Genomic DNA, 23579 nt, shown 5'->3' on the forward strand with positions numbered 1-23579 from the left:
AAAGAAATCGCTAGCTTTAAGCATGAGTGCCTGGGGTCAGCCTTCAGGGACCTATCCTTAGCTGCTGTGCCACAGTCCCACCGACCAGCGGGGAGGAAACGAGTCTATTTTATGTATTTGTTTATTAAAGGTTTTTTTTTTTCTTTTCTTTTTAAAGATTATTTATTTATTTATTCATAGAGACGCAGGCAGAGGAAGAAGCAGGCTCCATGCAGGGAGCCCGACGCAGGACCCGATCCAGGGTCTCCAGGATCACGCCCTGAGCTGCAGGCGGCGCTAAACCGCTGCGCCACCGGGGCTGCCCTTTTTTTTTTTTTTCTTTTTAAAAATATTTTTATTTTTATGATTTATGCATGAGAGACCCAGAGGCAGAGACATAGGCAGAGAGAGAAGCAGGCTCCCTGCCAGGCCCGATGGGGCACTCGATGCCAGGACCCCGGGGATCACGACCTGAGCCACCCAAGAGCCCCAGGGAGTTAGAGACGGAGGGATGGGCAGCCCGGGCGGCGCAGCGGTTCAGCGCCGCCTGCAGCCCGGGGCGTGATCCTGGAGACCGGGATCGAGCCCCACGTCGGGCTCCCTGCATGGAGCCTGCTTCTCCGTCGGCCTGTGTGTCTCATGAATAAATACATAGAGTCGGGAGGGAGAGGGGCACCCTCCCTGCCCGGCCTCGGGCGCTAGCCCAGTGCGGAGACAGCCTGGCCCGGGGCCCCCAGCGGGAGCGCAGCTCGGGGAGCTCTGCAGGGCGGCTCAGGCTGCGCCCCGGGGCGCCTCGCGTGCAGGGCAGGCGCGCTCGGCTGCTGGGGGCGGGGGCGGGGGCGGGGGCGGGGGCGGCCTCGCGTAGAGACCGCCGCGGGGGGGCGCCCCAGACCCGGAGCCCGACGGCCGCGCCGGGCGCCCCGGGACCCCCGCCCCGCCCCGCCCCGCCCCGCCCCGCCCCGCGTGACTTCCTGGAGCGCCGCGGGCCCGCCCTGCCGCTCGCTGGTTTCGTTTCCTCGGCCTGGGGGGTGGGGCGCCAGTGTCGCCCCGAGCCCGCGCGTCCCAGCGCGTCCCGTCCGGCCGCCGAGCGCCATGGCCGAGCTGGTCCCCCTGGCCGAGGAGCTGTCGTGCTCCGTCTGCCTGGAGCCCTTCAAGGGGCCGGTCACCACCCCGTGCGGCCACAACTTCTGCGGCGCGTGCCTGGACGAGACGTGGGCTGTCCAGGGCCCGCCGTACCTGTGCCCGCAGTGTCGCGCCGTCTACCAGGCGCGGCCGCAGCTGCACAAGAACACGGTGCTGTGCGCCGTGGTGGAGCAGCTCCTGCAGGCGGGCGCGGCGCCCCAGCCCCCCGACGGCGGGACGCCCGCGGCCCCGGCCAAGACCGGCCCGGTGGCCTGCGACCACTGCCTGAAGGCGCCCGCCGTCAAGACGTGCATGGTGTGCATGGCCTCCTTCTGCCAGGAGCACCTGCAGCCGCACCTCGACAGCCCCGCCTTCCAGGACCACCAGCTGCAGCCGCCCGTCAAGGACCTGCTGCGCCGCAAGTGCGCCGAGCACAACCGGCTGCGGGACTTCTTCTGCCCCCAGCATGACGAGTGCATCTGCTACATCTGCCTGATAGAGCACAAGGCCTGCTCGCCTGCGTCCCTGAGCCAGGCCAGCGCCGACCTGGAGGTGCGGGGGGGGGGGGGGGGGGAGGGGAGGGGGTGCGGGGGGGGGGCGCGGGAGGGCACAGGGAGGCCGCCTGGGGCCCGCGGGGCGGGCGGGGCCGAGGGAGCCACCGTGCGCGCATCGCCTCGAGGCCCAGCGCGGGCCACCTGGGGTGGGAGGATGGGCCTTGCTGGGCCTGACCACCCAGGCGGGGCAAGGAGAACATACAGGCCTCCTCCGTCGTCCGTGGTCCACCCTCCGCGGGCCCCTGCTGCACAGAGGGGACCGCGGAAGACAGCTGATGTGGCTTGCCTTAAGCTACTCCTTGGCTGACGGCGTTTAGTAGAGGGTTTCCAATATCAAATAGGAGCCCTGGAGGTTACCTCGGGAGATCTTGGCAGCATCCAAGAGGTGGATCTAATTGGGTTCATCCTGCAGTTGAGGAAACGGAAGATCCAGAGAGGTTCATTTAGCCTAAACTAACCCTGTGAGTGGTGGAGCAGGCATTGGGACCCCTCCCTGGTTCGACTCTAGAGTTTGCCACTTTTCCCCATGACCAGCCCAATACCCGAGTTTGGGACATTCCTGGAGCATGGGACATTCCTGGAGGCTTGAGATCATGTGAACCAAAAAGCTTCGGTAGGCAGAGAGTTCTTTTTTTTTTTTTTAGTCACACACACAGAGAAAGAGGCAGAGACATAGGCAGAGGGAGAAGCAGGCTCCATGCACTGGGAGCCCCACCTGGGATTCGATCCCAGGTGTCCAGGATCACGCCCTGGGCCAAAGGCAGGCGCCAAACCGCTGTGCCACCCAGGGATCCCCAAGAGTTCTAGTGACCAGGTAGGATCATGATGAGCAGAACCGTGGGCAAATGCCAGATCTCTCTGGAGACCCCCACAGGCAGCGCCAGACTCTTGCACCACAGTACCCTCCAGCCTGGCTGTGAGACTTTACGAGCACACTGTTGGTCCCCGGGGCCTGAGTGCTCATCAGTAAATTGAGGAGGTGGGACCAGGTGGGCTCCTAAAGGAGCCTTCCAGGTCTGTGATGGTTTTAGTGGTTTGGGGTAAATCATAATTTCCCCTTATGGACTCAAGGCAGGGGCTGACAAGGTGTAATCGGACCACCTTTTTTATATCAGCATAAGCTCCACAGCATAGCCTGATTGCCTTTAAGTCTCTCGGCCCTGTCATGGAGAACAAGGACTGTCCTGTTGTTGAAGGAGATAGGAGGCCTGGCAGAGGTTTGGGGCGGGTGGGGGGGGGAGGGAGGGGCAGGCGCCAGGACCAGGAGCCAGGTCTTGTTCCTGTGCAACCATAGCCATTCCTGGGCCTGGTCTGCTTCTGTCTGAGCTGGGGCCCTCAGAACTTCTTCCCTGAGTCTCAAAGACCAGACCTCAAGACATGGCCTGAGAGTTGACCTCTGAGGCATGACCAGGTCAGGCACGGCCACCTGGGTCTCCACCGGCTGCCTTAAAGAACCTGTATCACTTTTCAAGCCAGGAGCTGCATTCTGCCCCATATCAACTATGGTTTGGGGCAAGTCACGGCAATTTTCTGAGCCTCAGCTTCCTCATCTGTAAAATGGGATAGTAGCCTTCCCTCCCAATCTGCGAGGGCGGTCAGGAGGCTCTGGAGCTGTGTGGAAAGTGCTTTGTAGGCAGGCCCCCATGACAGGCAGGTGGCTGGTTGACCTGGGCTCTGACCTGGGCTTGGTGTTGACGCCTGGGTTTCAATTCTGACTGCTTCCTCGCTGGGCGAGTACTGCCTAAGTGCTGCAGGTGTACTTTCTGTGCAGCTGGGGTGGAAGAGAACTTGCTGGGGGGGGGGGGGGCAGGTATCAGGCTGCCCATTTCTTCTTTGCCTCAGGGTGCATGGGCCTATCCTTGAGGACCCATGACGGCTCCTGCCAAAAGGCTCTTCTAGAAGTTCTTATCCATGAAGTCAGAAGGCAAGTAGGGTCAGGAGGGTTCTTCTCAGCCTGGCCTGGAGCTACAGCTCTCTCTCAGCCTCTGGGGCCTGCATCCGTACGTGCTTGGCTTTGTAATCCTTGTATCAGGCCTGGCCTTGCTACCTCCCCAGGCCTCACCATTGTCCTGGCTTGCAAAGTCCTTCGATCGGCCTCCCCTTCTAGCCCTGCTGCTGTTCACTACTGGGACAGAACCAGTCTCATTGATCAGTGCCCCAGCCTTTAGTGGCCGGCTTGGCTTGGCTACTGGTGTGGGGCAGACTCAGGACTCTGGCTCTTCCTATATCCTCTTGGAGGACTCAAGTCCCCAATATGTGAGCAGAACCTCAGAACTTCAAAATATTCTCTACCCTCAATGAGGAGATTGTTGCGCCTCTCAAAATCCTTGGGCCACTTTCTTTTGTCTGGAGCCATGTTGGCCCCTCTCTCTGCCATCAGGGGATTGCCATATGCATTTCATTAGTGGTGGAAACAATTTTCCAAACCACCAGTTTTGGGGTGTACTGCAGAGAGTGGCTTTTGGAGGTGGAACAGTTGACAGGCCTGGGTGTTCTGAGTTCTTTTCTAGCTCTGAGACCCTTGAGTCAGGATCTGCCTTGGCCTGGCCTTCTGCCTTCGGCCCACTGTTTATCTTGGCCACTGTAAGAGGACGGGTCAAAGGGCATCTTCACGCAGGTTGAATCTGAAACATCATCAGTACTTTGGGCTTTCAGGGACAAATTAGTGTGGCCTTGGTCTCTGCCTCCAGCCCTTCCATGTGACTGTCCTTGGGTTGTTCAAATCCAGATTCAAGGTCAGATTTAGGCCTGAATATCTTAGTTGAGTGGGAGAGGCAGGAAAGTGGAGGCGAGGCTGGAGGATGTTGAGCCAGCTCATTAGGGGAAGTAAATGTTTTTTCTTGACATTTCTAGTGTATTCAGTGCTTTCATTATAACGCCGGGACCTTGTAACGCTAGTTAACAGAAATGTGACCTCAGGCAAGCCACTTAATTACTCTGTTTTTCAATGTCCCAATTTATAGAAGACAAGTAACTCCCACATTATAGTGTCGTTCTTAGTTTTTGATCAGTTAATGCCTGTAAAGCACTAGAACAATGCCTGGCTCGTGGTGCAGATATAAGAAACTCTAGTCACTATGATTATGGTGCTGGGTTTTTTTCCTTCCCGTTTCTGTGCCCCCGTTTTTCACCTTAGCAGGGAGGTAGGACGCTCCAAGATTGATTCTGAAAATTTATAGAAATGCTGAGAGGCCTTGGATGATATTATCTTCCTTCATGCATAATTGGCTCTGGTTCCTGGAGGTGGCTAGGGACTTAGCGATTTTGAGTCACCTTAGTTCAGTTTCAGGGACTGAGCTGATGGTTAGCTGGCCTACTGCTTGCTCATCCTTATTCCCAGCCTGTAGCCTGTGGAGGTCCCTGCCCCAGAGCCTTGGACTTTGACTCCTGTCCCTCTGCTTCCCTGTGGTTGACAGTGGTTCTTTCAGCTGTCTTCCGGAATGGCAGGTGGCTCTGGGAGAACCACTCCAGACGCCAGGCTGATTTCTCTGGATTTGCTCCCCCTAGATCTTGGCTGCCATCCTTCCCTGTTTGGTTAGCTCCCCATTGTCGTTAAGCAGATTTTTCTTCCCAATAAGCTTGCTTTTCTGGTTGTTTATAGGGGGAGGGTGGCCCCAACGACCTCATCTACCATCATGGAATGAACCCTCCCTGCTCGTTCTTGGCTTTGTGAGCTCAGCCCCCGTCCGTGCAGGCCTTCTTGCCTCTGTTTCGTCCTCAGTAAAATGGGTGCTAACAAAGAGGCTCCTAATAATCCAGGCTGACATTTCGTTTATCCTTACTAAAATCCAAGCACTGTGCTACTGAGTTCTTACGTTGTTTCTGTTAATCCTCCACTGGCCCTGTGAGGTAGAAACATTTGTATCTCTTTCTTGGCCAAGGACACAGGTGAGAGATGCTTGGACAGCTGGGAACTGGGGACTGGCACCCTGGTCTGTCTGTCTCCAGGTTCTATGCTCAACTTCTTTCTTGTACTGTCCCTGTAGAAGTTTGAAAGGAGGCAATAAATACGAGGATACTTCAAAGAGCTAAAGGCAGGCAAGACTTGGGTTGGCGGAAGACTCTGTGGGATAGATTCTGGGGGCAATCCCTGCTGTTGGGGGCTGGTTGAGGTGGTTTCTCATGCTGGTGCTTTTCTCTGCAGACCAAGCTGAAGCATAAACTGACCGTCATATACGATCAGATCAGTGGCGCATCCAGGGCGCTCGAGGATGTGAGAACCAGGCAGCAGGATGTGCAGGTGAGTGACGGGGCTCTCCACTGCCAGCCACGGCCCTGGGGGCTCCAGTTGGTTTCACACACAGGGTCGGGAATAGGCATCACCTTGCAAAATACCCAGAAAGCTATGTCCCTGAAAAGATCTTTTGTAGACCTAAACTAGAAACTGTCTACAAGCCCTGACTGTGGTGCAGGGAGGACAGGGGCAATCCCTAAAAATTAGGGCTATACAGTAGTAATATAGGGGCGCCTGGCTGGCTTAGTTGGTAGAGCATGGGACTCTTGATCTTAAGGTTGTGAGTTCGAGCCCCATGTTGAGTGTAGAACTTACTTAAAAGAAAAAGATCGTGAGGGGCTCCTGGGTGGGTCAGTCAGTTAAGCATCTGCCTTCAGCTCGGATTATGATCCCAGGATCCTGGGATTGAGTCCTGCGTCAGGCTCCCTGTTCTGTGGGGAGCCTACTTCTCTCTCCTCCTCTCCCTGCCATTCCCTCTGCTTGTGTACTCACTCTCTTCCTCTCTCTCTCTGTCAAATAAATAAATAAAATCTTAAAAATAAAAAGATTGTGAGAAAAAAGTGCTAATATAAAAAGTGGTTATGATTTAAATGGGAAAAAAACAGGAAGCAAAAATGTAGGTCTAGGGCTATCGTAACAAATTACCACAAACTCAGTTTACCAGGACAGAAATGTGTTCTCTCATGGTTCTGGAGGCCAGAAGTTCAAAAGCAAAGACAGGGCCACACTTCCTGGTTCTAGGGAAGAATCCTTCCTGCCTCTTCCAGCTTCCAGTGGCTCAGGCATTCCTAGGCTTGTGGCTGGAGTCACTCCAGCCCTGGCCTCTGTCTTCACATGGCCTTTTCCTCCCTCTGTGTCTTTTCTTCTGTCTCTAATAAGGACATCTGTCATTGGATTTAGGGCTCACCTGGGTAATCCAGGATAACTTCATCTCAAGATTCCTGCCTTAATTTACCTGTGATACTTGGCTCCTGTGGGCAGATCTCTGAGTCCAGCTGCACAATGGAATCACATATTTTTCCCAAAGGTGGTTGTGCAGCCTACATGAAGGCATGTACAGGAAAGTACCTGTACTGGTTGGAGGGGGTCGGCTAACCTGCTAACAGAGATTACTTCCCTCCCTCCTCCAAATTCAGAGGCTTAGATAAGATAGAAGTTTCCTTTGTTCCCTTTGGCAGATCTGAGCCACCCAGACTAGCGAGATGTCTCTGTCCATGTGGACAGGACAGGACTCAGAATCTTTTCTTCTTCTTCTCCTTTTTTTTTCCTTAAAGACTTTTATTTATTTATTCATGAGAGACACAGTGTGGGGGCAGAGACATAAGCAGAGGGAGAAGCAGGCTCCCTGCAGGGAGCCTGATGCGGGACTCGATCCCAGGACCCCGGGATCATGACCTGAGCCAAAGGCAGATGCTCAACCACTGAGTGACCCAGGTGCCCAGAGTCTTTTCTTCTTACCTGACTACTGCAGGGGGTTATCTCATCCCTGGCTGAAGCTGGGTGACCATCACGTCTTCGTTCTAGCTTGCAAAAGAGGGGACAGGGAAGAAGAGTGTTGCATACACCACTTCTGCTTATGTTGCACTGGGGCTAGCTTAGTGCCCTAGCCGAGTCTAGCTGCAGGGGAGGCTGGGAATATAGTCTGTGACAGGGCAGCCATGTGCCTTTGTAAACCCCAGGGGTGTTCTCTTATTGAAAGAAAGCCATTCTGTTTGTTCCTAAGCATTAAAGGGCATCATGCTGTATGTTGTCTTCTGCAGGTTGTCTTTTCCCTCATGGAAATTTGTGCATTGCCCCAGTTCATTAGTTTTCATTACTATTTAATAGTCTATCCCATGAATAATTTGCAGATTTGTGTCTTATTGATAGACATTTGGTTGTTCCCGGGGTCCTGATAATTCAAACAATGCTGCTTAGGAGCATTCTTGTGTCTATCTCTGGGGCAGGTTTTTATTTTTAAAATTCAATTAATTAATTGATTGATTGATTGGTTTTATTTTATTTATTCATGAGAGACACACACACAGAGAGGGAGAGAGGCAGAGACACAGGCAGAGGGAGTAGCAGGCTCCATGCAGGGAGCCCGATGTGGGATTCGATCCCGGGACTCCAGGATCACACCCTGGGCTGAAGGTGGCGCTAAACCGCAGAGCCACCCGGGCTGCCCAGGTTTTTATTTTTAAAATTTTTAAAAAGATTTTTAAATTTATTCATTTGAGAGAGAGTGAGCGAGTAAAAGCATGAGAGGGAGAAGGGGCAGAGGGAGAGGGAGAAGCAGCCTCCCAGCTGAGCAGGAAGCCCAATGTGGGGCTCCATTCCAGGACCCGGGATCATGACCTGAGCTGAAGGCAGATGTTTAACCGACTGAGCCTCGCAAGCACCTCATCTGAGTGTTTTTCTAGAGACTATTCCCTGGATCAGGTATGAGCAGATTCAGATTCCCTAGATACTAGTAGCCAAATTCCCATGTAAAGCCATTGTGCCCATTTGTCCTCACATGAAGTACAGCTAAGACTTCCTGGTGCTCCTCATCTCACGACACTTGGTACCACAGGCTTAACTTTCTTGCCTATCTGATGGATGCCCCTGTGTCTTGGCCCCATTAGGAGACTGCAAGTCAGAAGATGAAGCAGCTTAGACAGGAATGCATGGAAATCAAGGCGCTCATTGATGGCACAGAGGCCATCTCAATACAGAAGATAAGGGATGAGGAGAAGAGGGTCAGTACCAAGTTGGGCAACATTTACCAGATCCTCCTCAAGAAGAAGAGTGAGATCCAGACTCTGAAGGAGGAAGTTGAACTTGCCCTGATCAAGCAAGACGAGTTTGAGTTTCTGGAGGTAGGTCTCGATGAAGACACTGGAATGCCCTCTCCGCCTGCCTGCGTGCTGTTGACAGTGCAGCGGGGCCTGACGAGGTGTGGCTCTAAGTGGTCATCGGACGCGGCCCCGAGCACCCACTGTACCCGGTTCCTGTGCTGCAGGACTACCTGCCACAAACTTAGTGGTTTGTACGGGCGTTTCTTTGTCACCTCATGCTTTCTGTGGCCCAGGGGTCAGGACGTGGCCTAGAGGCTTGCAATCTGAGTGTTGGCTGGGCTGCATACCTTTTGGAGCCAAGGGCTCATGGGGTTGTCGGCAGAATTCAGTTCCTGGGGTGCGGGCCCGAGGTCCCTGCTCTCTCCCTGGCTGGCTGAGGCCTGCTGCTGGTTGCCAGAGGCCGCTGCAGCTCCTTGCCGAGTGTCCTCCTCCCGGTACCTGGCATGGCAGCTACTTACTTCTTCAAAGCCAGCAGAGAATTTCTCCCTCCAGGAAAGCCTGGTCCCTTTTTTCTTCTCCTTAGGTTATTGGTCTTTCTCTTTCTCTCTCCTCTCTCTATCTCTCTTTTTTAAAAGTAGGCTCCACACCCAATGTGGGGCTTGAACTCATGACCCTGAGATCAAGAGTCATGGTCTACCACTGAGCCCACCAGGTACCCCTCTTTTTAAAAAAAATTTTATTTATTCATGAGAGACACACACAGAGAGAGGCAGAGACATAGGCAGAGGGAGAAGCAGGCTCCTCACAGGCAACCTGATGGGACTTGATGATCCCCGGGACCCTGGGATCCCACCCTGAGCCAAAAGCATCTGGCTCAACCACTGAGCCACCCAGGTGCCCCCCCGCTTTTTAAAAAAATTTTAATTCCAGTATATAGTTAACATACGGTGTTATGTTAGTTTCAGGTGTACAACAGATTCAACAGATTCAGATTCAACAATTCTCTACATTACTCAGTGCCCATCATGATAAGTGTACTCCCAACCCCCATCCCCTGTTCCCCCAACCCCGCACCCCCCTCCCCTCCAGTAAGCACCAGTTCCTAGAGTTAAGAATCTGTTTCTTGGCTTTGTGTGTGTCTCTCTCTATTCTTTACCCTTTGCTCCTTTTGTTTCTTAAATTGCCACATATGACAGAAATCATGGTGTTTGTCTTTTTCTGACTTATTTTGCTGAGCATGATACTCTTTAGCTCCATCCATGTCGTCGTAAATGGCAAGATTCCATTCTTTTTTTAAAAAAATATTTATTCATTCATAAGAGACACACAGAGAGAGAGAGGCAGAGACACAGGCAGAGAGAGAACCAGGCTCCCTGCGGGGAGCCTGATGCAGGACTTGATCTTGGATTCCGGGATCACACCCTGATCTGAAGGCTGAGCCACCCAGGCGTCCCGTCCCGGCAAGATTCCATTCTTTCTTATAAGCCTGATCCCTTTTAATGGCTCTGACCTGGTGAAATCAGGCCCACCCAGGATACTCACCTTTCTGATGAACTCAAAACCAACAGATTGGGGATCTTCTTTACATCTGCAGTATTCATTCAGTTTTCCCATGCTTGGTAACTGAACCACAGGAGTGATATCCTGCGGTATTCACTGTCCCACCCATACTCCAGGGCATGGGGAGGGGGGAGCAGATTATACGGGGTATGTACCCCCAGGCCAGGTGGGCATCTTGGGGGCCATCTTAGAGCGCTGCCTACTGCATATGCCTCCGCCCCTCCTCCCCATGGACCCTGGAGGTCTCTTTCTAAAGGCCCTCAGTGACCAGACCCTGTCTTTGCCAGCAGCCTCCTCTCTTGCCACCCGCCCCCAGCCCATGCTCTGTGCTATAAGCACCGCACAGCATTCATCGTTCCCCAGACACACTGGGCTTTGGAGGGGAACTCCAGGGCGACTTCCTCTGCCTAGTATATCCTGTTTTTTTTTTACAGGGCCACCCCAGCTTCCCCCCATCTTCCTCAGATCTTGTTATCCTGCCATTACTGGTGATGGAGCAGGTCACGCTGCCTCTGCCCTAGCACTGGGTGGCGTGCTTTTAGATGTGCTTGTAGTCATGTCTGTTCAGACCGCCTGCTCCTTCGGGAAGCCCATCCCTCATCACTGCCCCCTTCTCCTGGCACGCAGCGCATGTTCTGGTGAGCCCCATCGATGGGGTGACAAAGCCTCAGAGGACCAGATTCCTTGTTTAGGTCCTGGGGAGAGTACAGGAGTGACTGGGAACCTCCTCTTCTCCCTGCCTGGGCTGGGCACCACTGATTTTCATCTCCGTATTCCTTCCTGTTTGTTGGAGTGGCTGCCTGCAGCTCTTTGAGAATGATTCTGAGTCCCTCTCTAGAGCCTCTTCATGTTGTATGACCCAACTTTATCTCAAGGTTTGGGACCTTCGGTACATTCCTTCCTTTTCCCTGCATATGCCCTGGCCCAACCTGGGCCCCCTAAGGCATCCCTGTCCAGTTTTAGAACGTGTGTTCAGAGCTGGTCCTTAAGGGCCGGACATGGTCCTGCACCTCCTTACTTGGCCCGCCACAGCTGGAGGAGGGGGGAACATTATCAATGGGGCTCAGCAGATTGTGTCCCAACTTTGTCCCTGCCACTAATTGGCAGAGTTCCTGGCAGGATGCTTGTTATTTCCTTTTTCTTTTCTTTCTTTCTTTTTTTTTTCTTTTTCTTTTCTTTTCTTTCTTTTTTTTTTTTTTGGACACTTGTTGTTTGTGGACTTTAGTGTCTCTCATGGTAGGTGACTGGTCTCTGAGGGCCTGTCCCCATCCAGAGAGCTGTGACCAAAAGTGACACATTAGCCCCCAGCAACCTCTGGCCTGTAATTTGAGAAGGCTGATTGGACTGAGCACATGTGGGCATAGGGAAGCTTCTGGTGATGTTCATAAAGCCGGAGCTCGGGCCCTGGCTTCCTTGGAGCTGCCTGAACTAACTCCTTGGCTTGTTTCAGAAAGCGAAAAAACTGCAAGGAATCTCAACAAAGCCAGTCTACGTCCCCAAAGTGGACCTGAATCAGGAGCTGATAAAGGGTATCTGTCAGGGCACCTCAAATCTCAAAGAGAGGCTGAAACACTATATCAGGCAGTCCCAGGACCAGAAGGCTGAGGAACCCACCAGCTCAGGTAACCATTAGCAACCACCATGCTCCCCTCCTGGGACCCCTGAAATGGGTTGGGTCCCCTCAGTGTTTTGGTGTTGGGGAGAGGGTCTTGATTCAGAGCACAAGGGCTTGAATTTCAGGGGTCCTGAGACATCTGCCCCCTCCCTCCATCTGGGAGGTGGTGGGGAAACATCCTGGGTTGTAGCCATCCTGCCTAAAACATTTCTGGGGGCCTTGATGCTAACAATGGGACTTTCTGGACAGGCTCTTTTTGTCTGTGATCTTGAGGCTTGCTCAGATGGCTTTTTTTTTTTTTTTTTCCTAAAGATTTTATTTATTTATTCATGAGACACAGAGAGAGAGGCAGAGACACAGGCAGAGGGAGAAGCAGGCTCCATACAGGGAGCCCGACGTGGGACTTGATCCCGGTTCTCCAGGATCACGCCCTGGGCTGAAGTCAGCACTAAACTGCTGGGCCACCCGGGCTGCTCTTTTTTTTTTTTTTTTTTTTAAAGATTTTATTTAAGATTTTACTTCTTAAATATCTCCTGACTCAGTCCACTCAGTCCTCAGTGCCAGCTACCACCTGCCTGCTTTCTCTTGCCACCACCTGTGGCAGCTTTCTAAATAATCCTTCCGTATCCAGGCCTGTTGCAGCCAGAGAGCTTTTTAGGATGCAAATCTGATCTCCTGGGACTTTCTTCCCTCACCCTGTTAAGAGAGTTTCCATTGCTTTTAGATTTCAGACCACGCTCTTGACAGTGTTCTACAGGACCCTGCCTGGTCAGGCCCTGTCCACTTCACCAGTCCTGAAGTGCCCCCTCGTCCCACACATGTCTCTGCATTGAGTTCCTCACATATGCTAAACTTCCTACCACAGGGCCTTTGTACATGCCCTTCCCACTGCCTAGAAGGCTCAGACTCCACCATCCTCACCAGTTCACTCCTCTCACTTTTCAGAGATTGGGTGAAACATTGTATTTCTCAGCAAACCTTCCCTGTCACCACCACTCCCACTCCTCAGACTAGGTCCCAGGATCCTTATCTTCCTTTGGCAGCGTTTGCTTTTCTGTCATTTTGTTCTTCCCCCACTAGATTGCAGTTTCTGTGAGGGCGGGGCTCAGTCTGTTTTTCATCCAATACTCTCTCCCCTATGCCAGGCACTGAGCCTTGCACACAGTTAATCTTAGTGCATAACCCTGGGGGTGGGCTTGCATTTCAGCTTGGCTAGCTGAGTGTCCTTGCAGAAGGGCCTCTGAGACAGGTGTGGCACACTCTGTATAGAGGGTAAAACTGTGGATGAGTTGGCCATGCATATTTATTTTCCTGCTACATCAGTGATTGCTAGTCTGGGGGAGGAGGGTTGATGGAAAAACTGGAGGGGGAGGAACTAGCACTGCATACCAGGCTTATTGGCCTCATTGCCACAAGCAGGGGGCTCATCCCTGTTGACATTGGAAGAAATTGAACCTCAGAGAGGCTTCAGAGGTCATGGAGTGGGGCACTGGCAGAGAAAACACTTGACCCCCGCTATATTTTAAGCCAGAGAGGGACACAACAAACTTGTCTTCGTGTCACCTTGTTTCTAGCTCTTGTAAATGATTGGATGGGGAAAGTCACTGGAAATTGCCTTTGTAAAGCCTCTCTTCTCCCGGCCCTAGCCAAGCTGGCCCGGAGGGTGCCTTCAGAGGAGCTGCATAAACTAATGCCTTCTTCTTTGGCACAGGGAACCCTGGAGAGCATGGCTCAGCATCCACGCACAAACCCATACATTTTGCGAAAAAGCTCCCGAGTAAGTAACTCTGCTGCTGTTCCTGGGGCGCAGCACGGCTGTGGCCAGCCGGGGCTCCAGCCGAGACCCTCACAGGCATGGCTGCTCCCACCAGCCTGGCCCAAATTGCTGGGGGAAGGGGGCAAGTGCCTCTGGAGATGCATCTGGCCACGGGCCACTGAACAGGAGCTGGAGGGGCTGTGGTGAGAGCTCCCCTGGGGTGCTCAGCAGGACTGGCCCATCAGCACTGGCTCTGCAGGTGGCCTGGGCCAGCAAGGTTACCAAAGCCCACTTGTCTTGAGAAATATTTGCCAACACCCAAGTTTTGGCCCTAATTGCCCCATGAAATTTTAATACCGTGCATATGCAGTATGTCTATTTATAGACTATGCTTTTATACATATAAAGAATAAGATTTTTTTCACCTTCTACCAAAAATCCATTTTGGCCCGCTTGGGGGCATATCACTGCCATGGTGAGAAGGCACGTGCTATTAGAACAGAATAGAGCCAGGGCCCCGGGTGCCGGGTGTGGGTGGAGTGGGGAGCCCCCAGCTCAGCGGGCAGATGTGGAAGGACACTTGGCGTGACCAAGGGAAAAGGAAAAATAGCAGAACCAATGCTGTGTACCTGTGTCCTTCTCAGAGCACCACCCCCGCCCCCGGCAGAATTTCTTGCTGCTGCCCCAGATCACAGCGCCGCTCTGGCAGGAGTGAGCTGTGGATCCTGGCCACGGGCTGCCATGGGGCAATGGGCAGGGAAGGAGTGGACCAGTCACAGTATAGATGGGACTTGGAGCAACTGCGATGACCTGGGAGGGGGCCCTCCAGAGATGCCAGTCCTGCGGGAGTGGGCGGGAGAGAGGGAAATGGGGCCAGTGTGAAGACAGCGTCTGGAAACAGGACTCAGGAGTGGGAGGAAGGGGGACACAGGGGGTCACATGGGGCTGAATGGGGGCTGGCAGGGAGGTGGAGGATGATAGAAGAGAGCCGGGCATGTCCACCACGTGAAGTACCCTGCAGGCAGGCAGGGATAAGAGCCAAAACACCCCTTTTCATTCTAGGGGTGGGGAAGGTGACAGAAGGAACCCGAAATCCTCTAGCTCCAGTAGACTCGAATATGTCTCAGACTCACCAGGGGCTTGTAAAACACAGATCGCTTTGGCCCCACCCGCAGACTTTCAGATTCATCAGGGTCATGGGTGGGATCCAAGAGTTTGCATTTCCTACAATTCCCCAGCAGTGCTGATGCTGCTGGGGGCGGGGAGGGGCACTCTTTGAGAGTCTTTGCTTTAGCTAAATTCAGTTTTCGGGATCCCTGGGTGGCACAGCGGTTTGGCGCCTGCCTTTGGCCCAGGGCACGATCCTCGAGACCCAGGATCAAATCCCACATCGGGCTCCCGGTGCATGGAGCCTGCTTCTCCCTCTGCCTGTGTCTCTGCCTCTCTCTCTCTCTGTATGACTATCATAAGTGAGTAAAATTAAAAAAAAGAAAAAAGAAAATTAAAAAAAAATTCAGTTTTCATAGGTGATTACTCCAGATAGTTTTTTTATTTTTATTTTAAAGATTTTATTTACTTATTCATGAGAGACACAGAGAGAGAGGCAGAGACACAGGCAGAGGGAGAAGCAGGCTCCATGTAGGGAGCCCGATGTGGGACTTGATCCCGGGACTCCAGGATCGTGCCTGGGGCTGAAGGCAGGTGCTCAACCACCGAGCCACCCAGGCGTCCCTCTCCAGACAGTTTTTAAAGACTCTTGTGATACTCGGCAAGCACCTTTCTTTGCTGACTCCTTTTTCCATCTTTTTTTCTTTTTTGGGTGTATGTTTTCTTTTGTATTTTTATTTTACAGAGGTATAATTTAATTAGAGTGCAGTTAATTTTGACAGACGTGTATGTGTGTGTCACCTTACCCAAATCAAGTTAGAGAATTACCCCAGAAAATTCCTTCATGCTCCTCATTATCGGTCCCAACCCCCAAAACCACTGATGCATGTTTCTGTCATCATAGATTTGTGTGCTTGCATCCAATGAAAATATCCTAGTGAAATATATTCCCAGTGAAAGTATCTGTGTGGATCACATTCATGCAAATGGTTCTCATGGGATTTTGAAGGTGTCATTGGGCTGTGCTTGCAAAGATCTTCATTCTGAAAATTTTCTTTTTCAGAAGAAGAAAAGAAAACCAAGAAACCTGGTAGGTTATGTACCTGTGCATCTTTTTTGTTTCTGGAAATTGCTCACGTGTGGAGCTAAGTGCTGGCAGGCCGCGAAGGCTGTCCTCTGGCATTGGGGCTCCGGGATGGAGCCTGAGTTCTGGGATTACGTTCCTTTGGGGCAGGGTGGGGATGAGGCCTGAGGTTGGGGGTGAGCTCAAGTACATGTGAGCGAGATGAATAGTGAATGTTGCCCTGGGTGGGCTCACCTGTATCATGCCAGCTGTCCAGGTGTGTTTGTGGAAGTAGCTCTTGAAGATGAGTGTGGAAGGGAGGACAGGCCATCTAATCCCTCAGTGACATGTTTCTCTTCCTCATCTGCAGCCACTGCCTCTGGCTCAGCCTCGTCTGTCAAGATGCCCACCTTCGGAGCCCCAGAGCAGTTACTGGACCTCAAACAAGCAAGCCCGGAGAGTGAGTTATTGTGGGCAAGGGGCAGTGCGGGGTGCCCACGCTGACTTTGTTCTGAAAATGGCTGTCTGTGTCCTCACCCAGCTGGAGCCAAAGCCACCTCCGAGCAGCAAAACCTCGTGTCCCTCAAAGCCAAGGTGCTGGAGAACTTCTTACTCAAGTCCAGGCCCGAGCTCCTGGAGTGTGAGTAGTGTTGGCTCTGAGGTGTGATGCTGTTGGCTCTCAGGCTCTGGGTGGCTCTGTGCATGGCTTTGCCCTCGCCTCTGCCGGGAGGTCCAGCTTGGTCCCCCTCCTTCTTGCTGGCGACTGGCCTATCCTACACTCTGCCGCAGCCTGACTGGCTCCGTCCCACCAGCACCTGCCTCCCCCCTCCCCAGCTTCTCGCCAGCACAGATTCCACAGACAGTGCTCTGAACCCCTAGCCCTGCGTGAACCCAGCTCCCCGCTTTCTCTGGGGTCCCCCTGCTGTGCCTCAGGCATTGCTGGGGGCCCACTGCCGGTACTTTGGTTCCAGTTTTCTCCTGACTCCTCTGCCATTCCAGAACCTTCCCACTTGCCATAACCAGTCTTCTCCCTGTCCCCCACCCACCCTCACTTCATAGAGAAGAGGGGCCCCTCCTCCCCTTGTTACTGCCATCTCTCCTGCATCTCCACCTGCCCCCTCCTGCACCCACTCCAAGGCCAGCTACTCCTGTTCTGTCTGGACTCAGGCTCTGAGTTAGGCCTCCCATCCCCACCTCTTCACCCTCACTGGCTCTTCTGGGGCCTGCCTCTCCACAGCGTGTTTAAATTTTCCTCATCACGAGAGCGAAAGCGAAACAGAGGAACACAAAAGCAGCCAAGGCAGCCCGCCTTTCTTGGCTGCTGCTCTGTGTCTGCTTCCCTCTCACCTGAATACTGGTTAAAAATACAAATTCCTGGGCGCTGGGCCAGTGCTGCAAGATCAAGCTGCAGGGGACCAGCACAGAAGGCTGTGTGGTCCTCTCATTTCCTCGGTGATCCTATTGAGGGAAGTTGGAAAAATACAGCCGTGTGGAGGGGAGACTCCAGTGCTGGGCCTCAACTGTGGCTGCATGTCAGACCCCCCCCTCTGCCCTGCCCGCCCCAGGCTTGACCAAACCCTGCTGGTGGAGCTGTAAGTCTCCATGTTGCTGGAAGCCCTCCGGGGCTGTGGTGGCCAGAGCCACGGGCCTCATTCTCCCACGGCAGCCTGGCCTCTGACCCTGCCCCCTCCCCAGGCCAGCTCTGGCTGTGGGTAGTGGCAGCCCCATGCAGCTAAATGTCAAAGCTGCCATTCAGCTTCAGTTGGCTGGGCTGTGCGGCTCAGCGGCATTCATCGTTCTAGAAGGGAACACTCGCCATGCTGCTCTGGTGCTCTTCCTTAAGCTCCTTTGCGAGCTTGCCTCCCTCAACTGACTGGAAGTGGTTGGAGTTGAGTCCTCAGGCCCAGCTCTGGGCTCCTCCTGCTTGCTCTTTCTGTTTCCCATCTGCACCCGCAGCCTCGCTCAACAGCCACCCATACCCTCGTCCACGCAGTAGCGGAGACTCCGCCACCAAGCGTGCCCCTGGCCCTGCTCCCTCCGCAGCTGCAGGGGGCCAGGTGTGGGGGGTGAGGGGGCTCGGCTTTCTCAGGGCCTGCCTCCCCGGAACTTCCTGCTCTCCTGTCCCCATCAAGACCCAGGCCTGGCAGAGCCGCGTAGCCACTGGTGATGCCCTGACCCTTGTGTTTCTGGAGCCCTGTGCTCCTTGGGAGCAGACACGTGAGCAAGGGAAGGCAGTTCTAGCAACTCAGGGCCTTAGAGAACATTTTCCCTTGTCCGTTTGTTCATTTTGCCCAGGGGGAGCCTCCGGCCTCCATGAAAAGCATCTTGCCCTAAACCACCTAGCAAGGGAGTGGCAGGTAGGGGGAGACTCCAGGCCTCTTGGTTCCCAAGTTCCCGGGCTAGGGATTTCCCCTCTGCTCTGCTGCCCTGGGACCTGTTTCCCACAGTCCAGGGTCTCCTGGAAGGGGAGGGGCAGAAATGAGTGTGTCCCAGGAAGGAGGTGGAGAGTCAGGACAACAAGCAGCTGCGCTCCATCTTCAGATCTCCTGGAACTGGTTGAAAGTGTGGCAGGAAGGGTGGGGAGGCCAGTGCTGGTGTCCCAACCAGGAATACTCAGGTAATCGCTATGTTTACAAATGCCATTTGGCTCCCTGCTGCCCACCAAGTAGAGTCTAGATTCTTTAGCTCTCTGCTATGTGGCCCAGACATGTCTCTCTTCTCCTGCTAGGGCTTCTCTCCCAGGTGCTCAGCCTTGCCTGGTCCCACCACGTGCCCACCAATCATTGTGACCCCAAGCTTTGCTCTCAGTATCCCCTCTGTCCAGAATAGCTTCTGTTTAATTTTCCTCATCAAACAGCGAAATGTTTCCTTGTACCCTCCTCACCCTTCAAGTAGGGCCACTTGTCCCTCTAGCAGTGTAGGCAACCATTCGGTGGGGTGCGGTCTCACGGTGTTGTTCTTGATGGGCTTGTCTTGCTTGTTGCAGTGTGTACTCCGTGGGGTCAGGTACCATGTCTGGTCAGAGTTGTGCATCTTGCCCAGAATCGGGTGCTAAGTAAATGGCCTTGGGTGGATGAATAGACAGCTGGGTGACTGATAGATGGAGAGATGGAGAGACAGATGAACAAATGTCTGGCTGGCTGGACAAGATGGATGGATGTGTGTATGGTGGGTGGATGGGTGGATGGGTGGGTAGATGAATGGATAGATGTGTGGATGGGTGGGTAGATGAATGGATAGATGGATGGATCGGTGGAAGGATGGATGGATGGAATAAAAACTTTTCCCGGTTAGGGAAAGGCTTAAAAGTGAGAGCACTTTGGGCTCCTTGTAATCGATTCCTTGGGTGATACTTTCTTAGATGCTGTGAAATTCAGCCTGGACTACAACACTGCCCACAACAAGGTAGCTCTGTTGGAGAACTACACTGTAGCTTCTGTGGCAGACTTACCCCTGAACTACCAGCCACATCCCAAGAGGTTCACATACTGCTCCCAGGTGCTGGGCCTGCACTGCTACAAGAAAGGGATCCACTACTGGGAGGTGGAGCTGCAGAAGAACAACTTCTGTGGGGTGGGCATCTGCTATGGCAGCATGCCGCGCCAGGGCCCGGAGAGCCGGCTCGGCCGCAACAGTGCCTCCTGGTGCGTGGAGTGGTTCAACACCAAGATCTCTGCCTGGCACAACAATGTAGAGAAAACGCTGCCTTCCACCAAGGCCACGCGGGTCGGCGTGCTGCTCAACTGTGACCATGGCTTCGTCATCTTCTTTGGGGTCTCTGACAAGGTCCACCTGATGTATAAGTACAGGGTGGACTTCACTGAGGCTCTGTACCCAGCCTTCTGGGTGTTCTCTGCCGGGGCCATGCTCTCCATCTGCTCCTACAAGTAGGCAGGCCACAGACACTGGCCTCTGGGTGCCCGGGACTGGGATGACAGAGCTGCCAGTGGACCTCTCCGAGAGCTTCCTGAGATTTCCTCAAGGGTTGGGAGTGTGGGAGAGGACCTGTGGAAAGCTAGGGTTAGGGGGTTGGGGTAAGAGGATGATCTGGCCAGGGGAAGAGGTGGGGTGATTGCACTGTGGGCCAGGAATCACGGCCACGTCCTGGTGCCCATCAGGGCAGGGAAACCTCCTCCCCCTTGTTCTTCTAGGTCCCCGGCTACTGGCAGGTGGACGGGGCTTTGGGAAGTAAAATCATTAGCACCCTTTCCTCTTGGAGGGAATCTGTAGCCACTGCACACTCTTTTCTCAGGCCATGTGGTGTAGGCTCCTTTGCTCTCTGGAGCAGCCTTTGGATCTTAGCTTTTTTTATTACTCTCTATAGGGCTATTCAACTCAATAGATTTTTGAAAAATTCCAAAGTAATTGAATTTCAATATTATTCATCCCCCACCTGGGGGGGTTCAGGTGTATGCTCAGGTTCCTGGTTATTTTCTATCCTTAAGCTACCCATAGCGGGTCTCCATCCAGATCAGTTTCTGGAAGAAGTGTGTCCTCTCCCTCCACTGGAAAATAGCCCTGCTTCGCTTCCTCTCCTCATACCTGACACCCCTTGGATGGTTTTTAGGACGTTGAATCCAATGGGAAACTTCAGGCTAAGGTTTTGAGCCCTGATCTGAATCCCCCTGTGTGGGATTTGTGATTCAATATCAGGGTGACCCAGGTCCCATGTATGGCAACCCCTCCCAGTCCTACCCTTGGTAGACACTCTGGCAGCACCCAGAGAGCCTTGTGGGAGGCCTTCTTCCCAAAGCTCAGGCATTGGGGCAAGGGACTCTACTGGGCGAGGGCTGCCCTGGGTTCACAAGGTGTGGTGGTCCTGCTCTCCGGAGCGTCCTCTTGCCTTGCTGCTAACTGTGCTCAGCGAGAACCTCTCCTCTCCTGGCTGGTGTAGATACCACGATGGCCGGCACAGTCGAGTGCCCACAATCGTGTGGACAGGTCACTGGGGCAGCCTCGGGGACCATGTGAGCTCACCTGCTGGGGTGACTACCTAGGGCCAGAAGCGCCTTCTGGCAAATCCCGGGGAAATGGCAATGTTCCTGTTTACCCCTGGCCACGGGCTGCACACCCAGTGCTGGCCTTCGTGGGAGTCAGATGCCCGTCACTGGCTCTGGCCCCTTCTCTTTTCCTCCTTTGAGCTAATTCCAGATGTGGGGATTGACCAGGACAGGGGGCACAGAGACTTTCAGGGCCAGGGAGGGAACACGCTCCAGGGCCCAAGCAGAAGGGGATGACTTTCCCGCAGTGTTTCTCTGCAGTGAAAAGAACCGTAGCCCACGAAGGGGAAGGAGGGCATGGATTGCCGAATTCCCCGAGCTTATGTCCTGATGTTGTCAGGACATAAATTCCCAATCCAAGAGTGGGAGGAATTTAGCCTCTTGCTGGTGAAATGAATCCTGCTCTGGACTTTCCTAAGAGGGGGAGCTCAGATCAGGCTCTTTGTGATATAAAGAAGAGGTCACCATTGGGGACGTGGGGACCCTAGACCTCTTCTATGAATATTTGAGAATTTAACACATCTCTGACCTTGTGCTGGAATTCCAGGGCACTTCACTCAGGCCCAGAGCACTGGAAATTCCTGACAGGTTCGTCTGGATTGTCTCCCAGCAAGGACTTTCACTTCCTTGGGAGGGAGATCATCTTTGTAGGGAAGAGATCCCTGCAGTAGCCGAGATGTGGTTTTTAAAAAGCTTTCTTCCCTTGATACTGGGAAGGAGAGTTCTTTAGTGATTCTTCTCTGCTTTTGGCCCAGGTCAGATCTTTATCGATCTTCTGAAACAAAAGTCCTGTCTGAAGCCAATTCCTACTTGGGGAATGGCTGGGGTTAGAGGAGGGGAATGCTGAAGACGAATCCAAGGGTCCTGCTGTGGCCTCCTTATGCACACCTGAGACTCACAGAGTGCTCGTCCCTGGAGATCATACAGCTCGGGACAGGGAAGCAGGGTTGCCTCTGTTTCTAAAAGAGGCAAGTAGGTAACCCATGCTGAGCTCTGTACAGGGCGCTCTGGAGATGTAAATGGAGGAGTGCGCCCTTGCTGTCTCGAGCCATTCTATTTGCATTGGGGAGACAGTGTTCCCTCCACACTGCCCACCCCAGAGTTTGGGGCAACTTTGTATTTATCTGACTTCTTGTTTTGCAAAGTAAGTCAGATGAGGAAGTTGGATGACTCTGCTTCCTACTCTTGCCATCCCATCATGGAGGAGATGCCTCCTAGATGCCCCCTGGTACCCTGGGGAAGAGTCAGAAATCCCCAGGAACACAAACATAAAAATACTATCCTAGATCCGGGTATCAGGGACTGACAGTCACTCTGGCATGATCAGGTCAGGGTCAGGTTTTTGTATTATTCAAGGCTGGCCGATCTGTCCGCTTTAATTGCTCTGAAATGGATCTGTGATCTGTAATATTGAGACATAATCTCTTTATCCTGCCTCCCCCCCCACCCAACGCACTATTGATTTTAGTTAATTAGGAGTATTTGAGCTATTATTTCATGATTTTTTTAGGGAGTCGATTCTTTCTTTTTTTTCTTTTTAAGATTTTACCTATCTATCCATGAGGGACACACAGAGAGAGGCAGAGACACAGGCAGAGGGAGAAGCAGGCTCCATGCAGGGAGCCTGACGTGGGACTCGATCCTGGGTCTCCAGGATCACGCCCTGGGCCGAAGGCGGCGCTAAACCACTAAGCTACCCGGGCTGCCCAGGGAGCCGATTCTTTAAGAGCTAATTAGGGTCATTACCACAGATCTTTTGAAACCCAGGAGAACTACCAGCACCAAGGCTGGTTGACGTGCCTAGGAAGCTGTAATGTAACAAAGCAGTGTCTGATACTTTTTCTTGCATTGAAGACATTGTATGCATTGTCTACACACAGCAAAAAGTATAGCACTTTCTGAGTTCTGTGAGTCCTTCGTGATTTTTTTTTTTAAGTTTTCACGAATTCTTGAGCCTGAGGGAGGTCGTGTGCCATAGACTAGATGTTTGCGTTGCTTCAAAGATTATTATTTTATTTTTGCTTCAAAGATTATATGTTGAAAATTAGCCCCAGTGCAATGGTATGGGGGATGGGTTAGGTCATAAAAGTGAAGCCCTCGTGAATGAGATTAAGTACCCTTATAAAGAGACCTCCATAGAACTCCCTCGCCGCTTGTGCCATGTGGGGACATAGCAAGAAGACGGCTGTCTTAATCAGCAAGTGGTTCCTCACCAGACATTGAATCTACCAACAATGGATCTTGGCTGGATCTTCCAGCCTTCAGAACTGTGAGAAATAAAGTTTGTGATTTAAGCCATCCAGTTTCTGGTATTTTTGTTATAGCATCCCAGACGAAGATACCGTGGGAGCTGGGAAACTGAATAAAGGAAACTTCATTTAAAATGGAGTTGAGGGTGGGCACCTGGGTGGCTTAGTTGGTTAAGTGTCCAACTCTTGGTTTCAGCTCAGGTCATGATCTCAGAGTCATGAAATTCAGTGCTACCTTGGGCTCTGTGCTCAGAGCAGTGTCTGCTTGTCCCCCTCCCTCTGTTCCTCCCCCTGCTTATGCCTCATCCCCCCAAATAAATAAAATATTTTTTTCCTAGAATGGAGTTGGGAAGCCAGAAGGGGGAGTTCTCATGCTGTACCACTCCTTGCAGCCCCTTGCAGACCCAATGGGAAGAAAGCACCTTGCATTCCCAACAGGAAAGCACCTGCACTTTACTACCCCAGCAGGAGGAAGGGAGATTTTTCTCCTCCTCCTGGCAACAGCTCAGCCAATGAGAGACCCTTACAACTTAGCCAGTGGAAAGCCTCTTAGAACTCCCAGTTTACTCCAGCAGGTGTTT

At 52.9% G+C, this 23579-nt stretch overlaps 1 protein-coding gene across 1 annotated transcript; it reads left to right on the top strand.

Moving 5' to 3' along the window:
* The first annotated feature begins 985 nt into the window (after positions 1–985).
* On the top strand, positions 986–23047 carry TRIM25 (tripartite motif containing 25). The gene is made up of 9 exons (XM_077852605.1): positions 986–1653; positions 5800–5895; positions 8496–8729; positions 11659–11830; positions 13535–13600; positions 15750–15776; positions 16120–16209; positions 16291–16389; positions 19111–23047. The coding sequence occupies exons 1-9, from the start codon at positions 1072–1074 to the stop codon at positions 19638–19640; spliced, it is 1896 nt and encodes a 631-aa protein (XP_077708731.1). The 5' UTR covers positions 986–1071; the 3' UTR covers positions 19641–23047.
* Positions 23048–23579: the final 532 nt, after the last annotated feature.

Source organism: Canis aureus, chromosome 16 (genome assembly GCF_053574225.1).
Source record: "Canis aureus isolate CA01 chromosome 16, VMU_Caureus_v.1.0, whole genome shotgun sequence".
NCBI classification, from domain to species: Eukaryota; Metazoa; Chordata; class Mammalia; order Carnivora; family Canidae; genus Canis; species Canis aureus.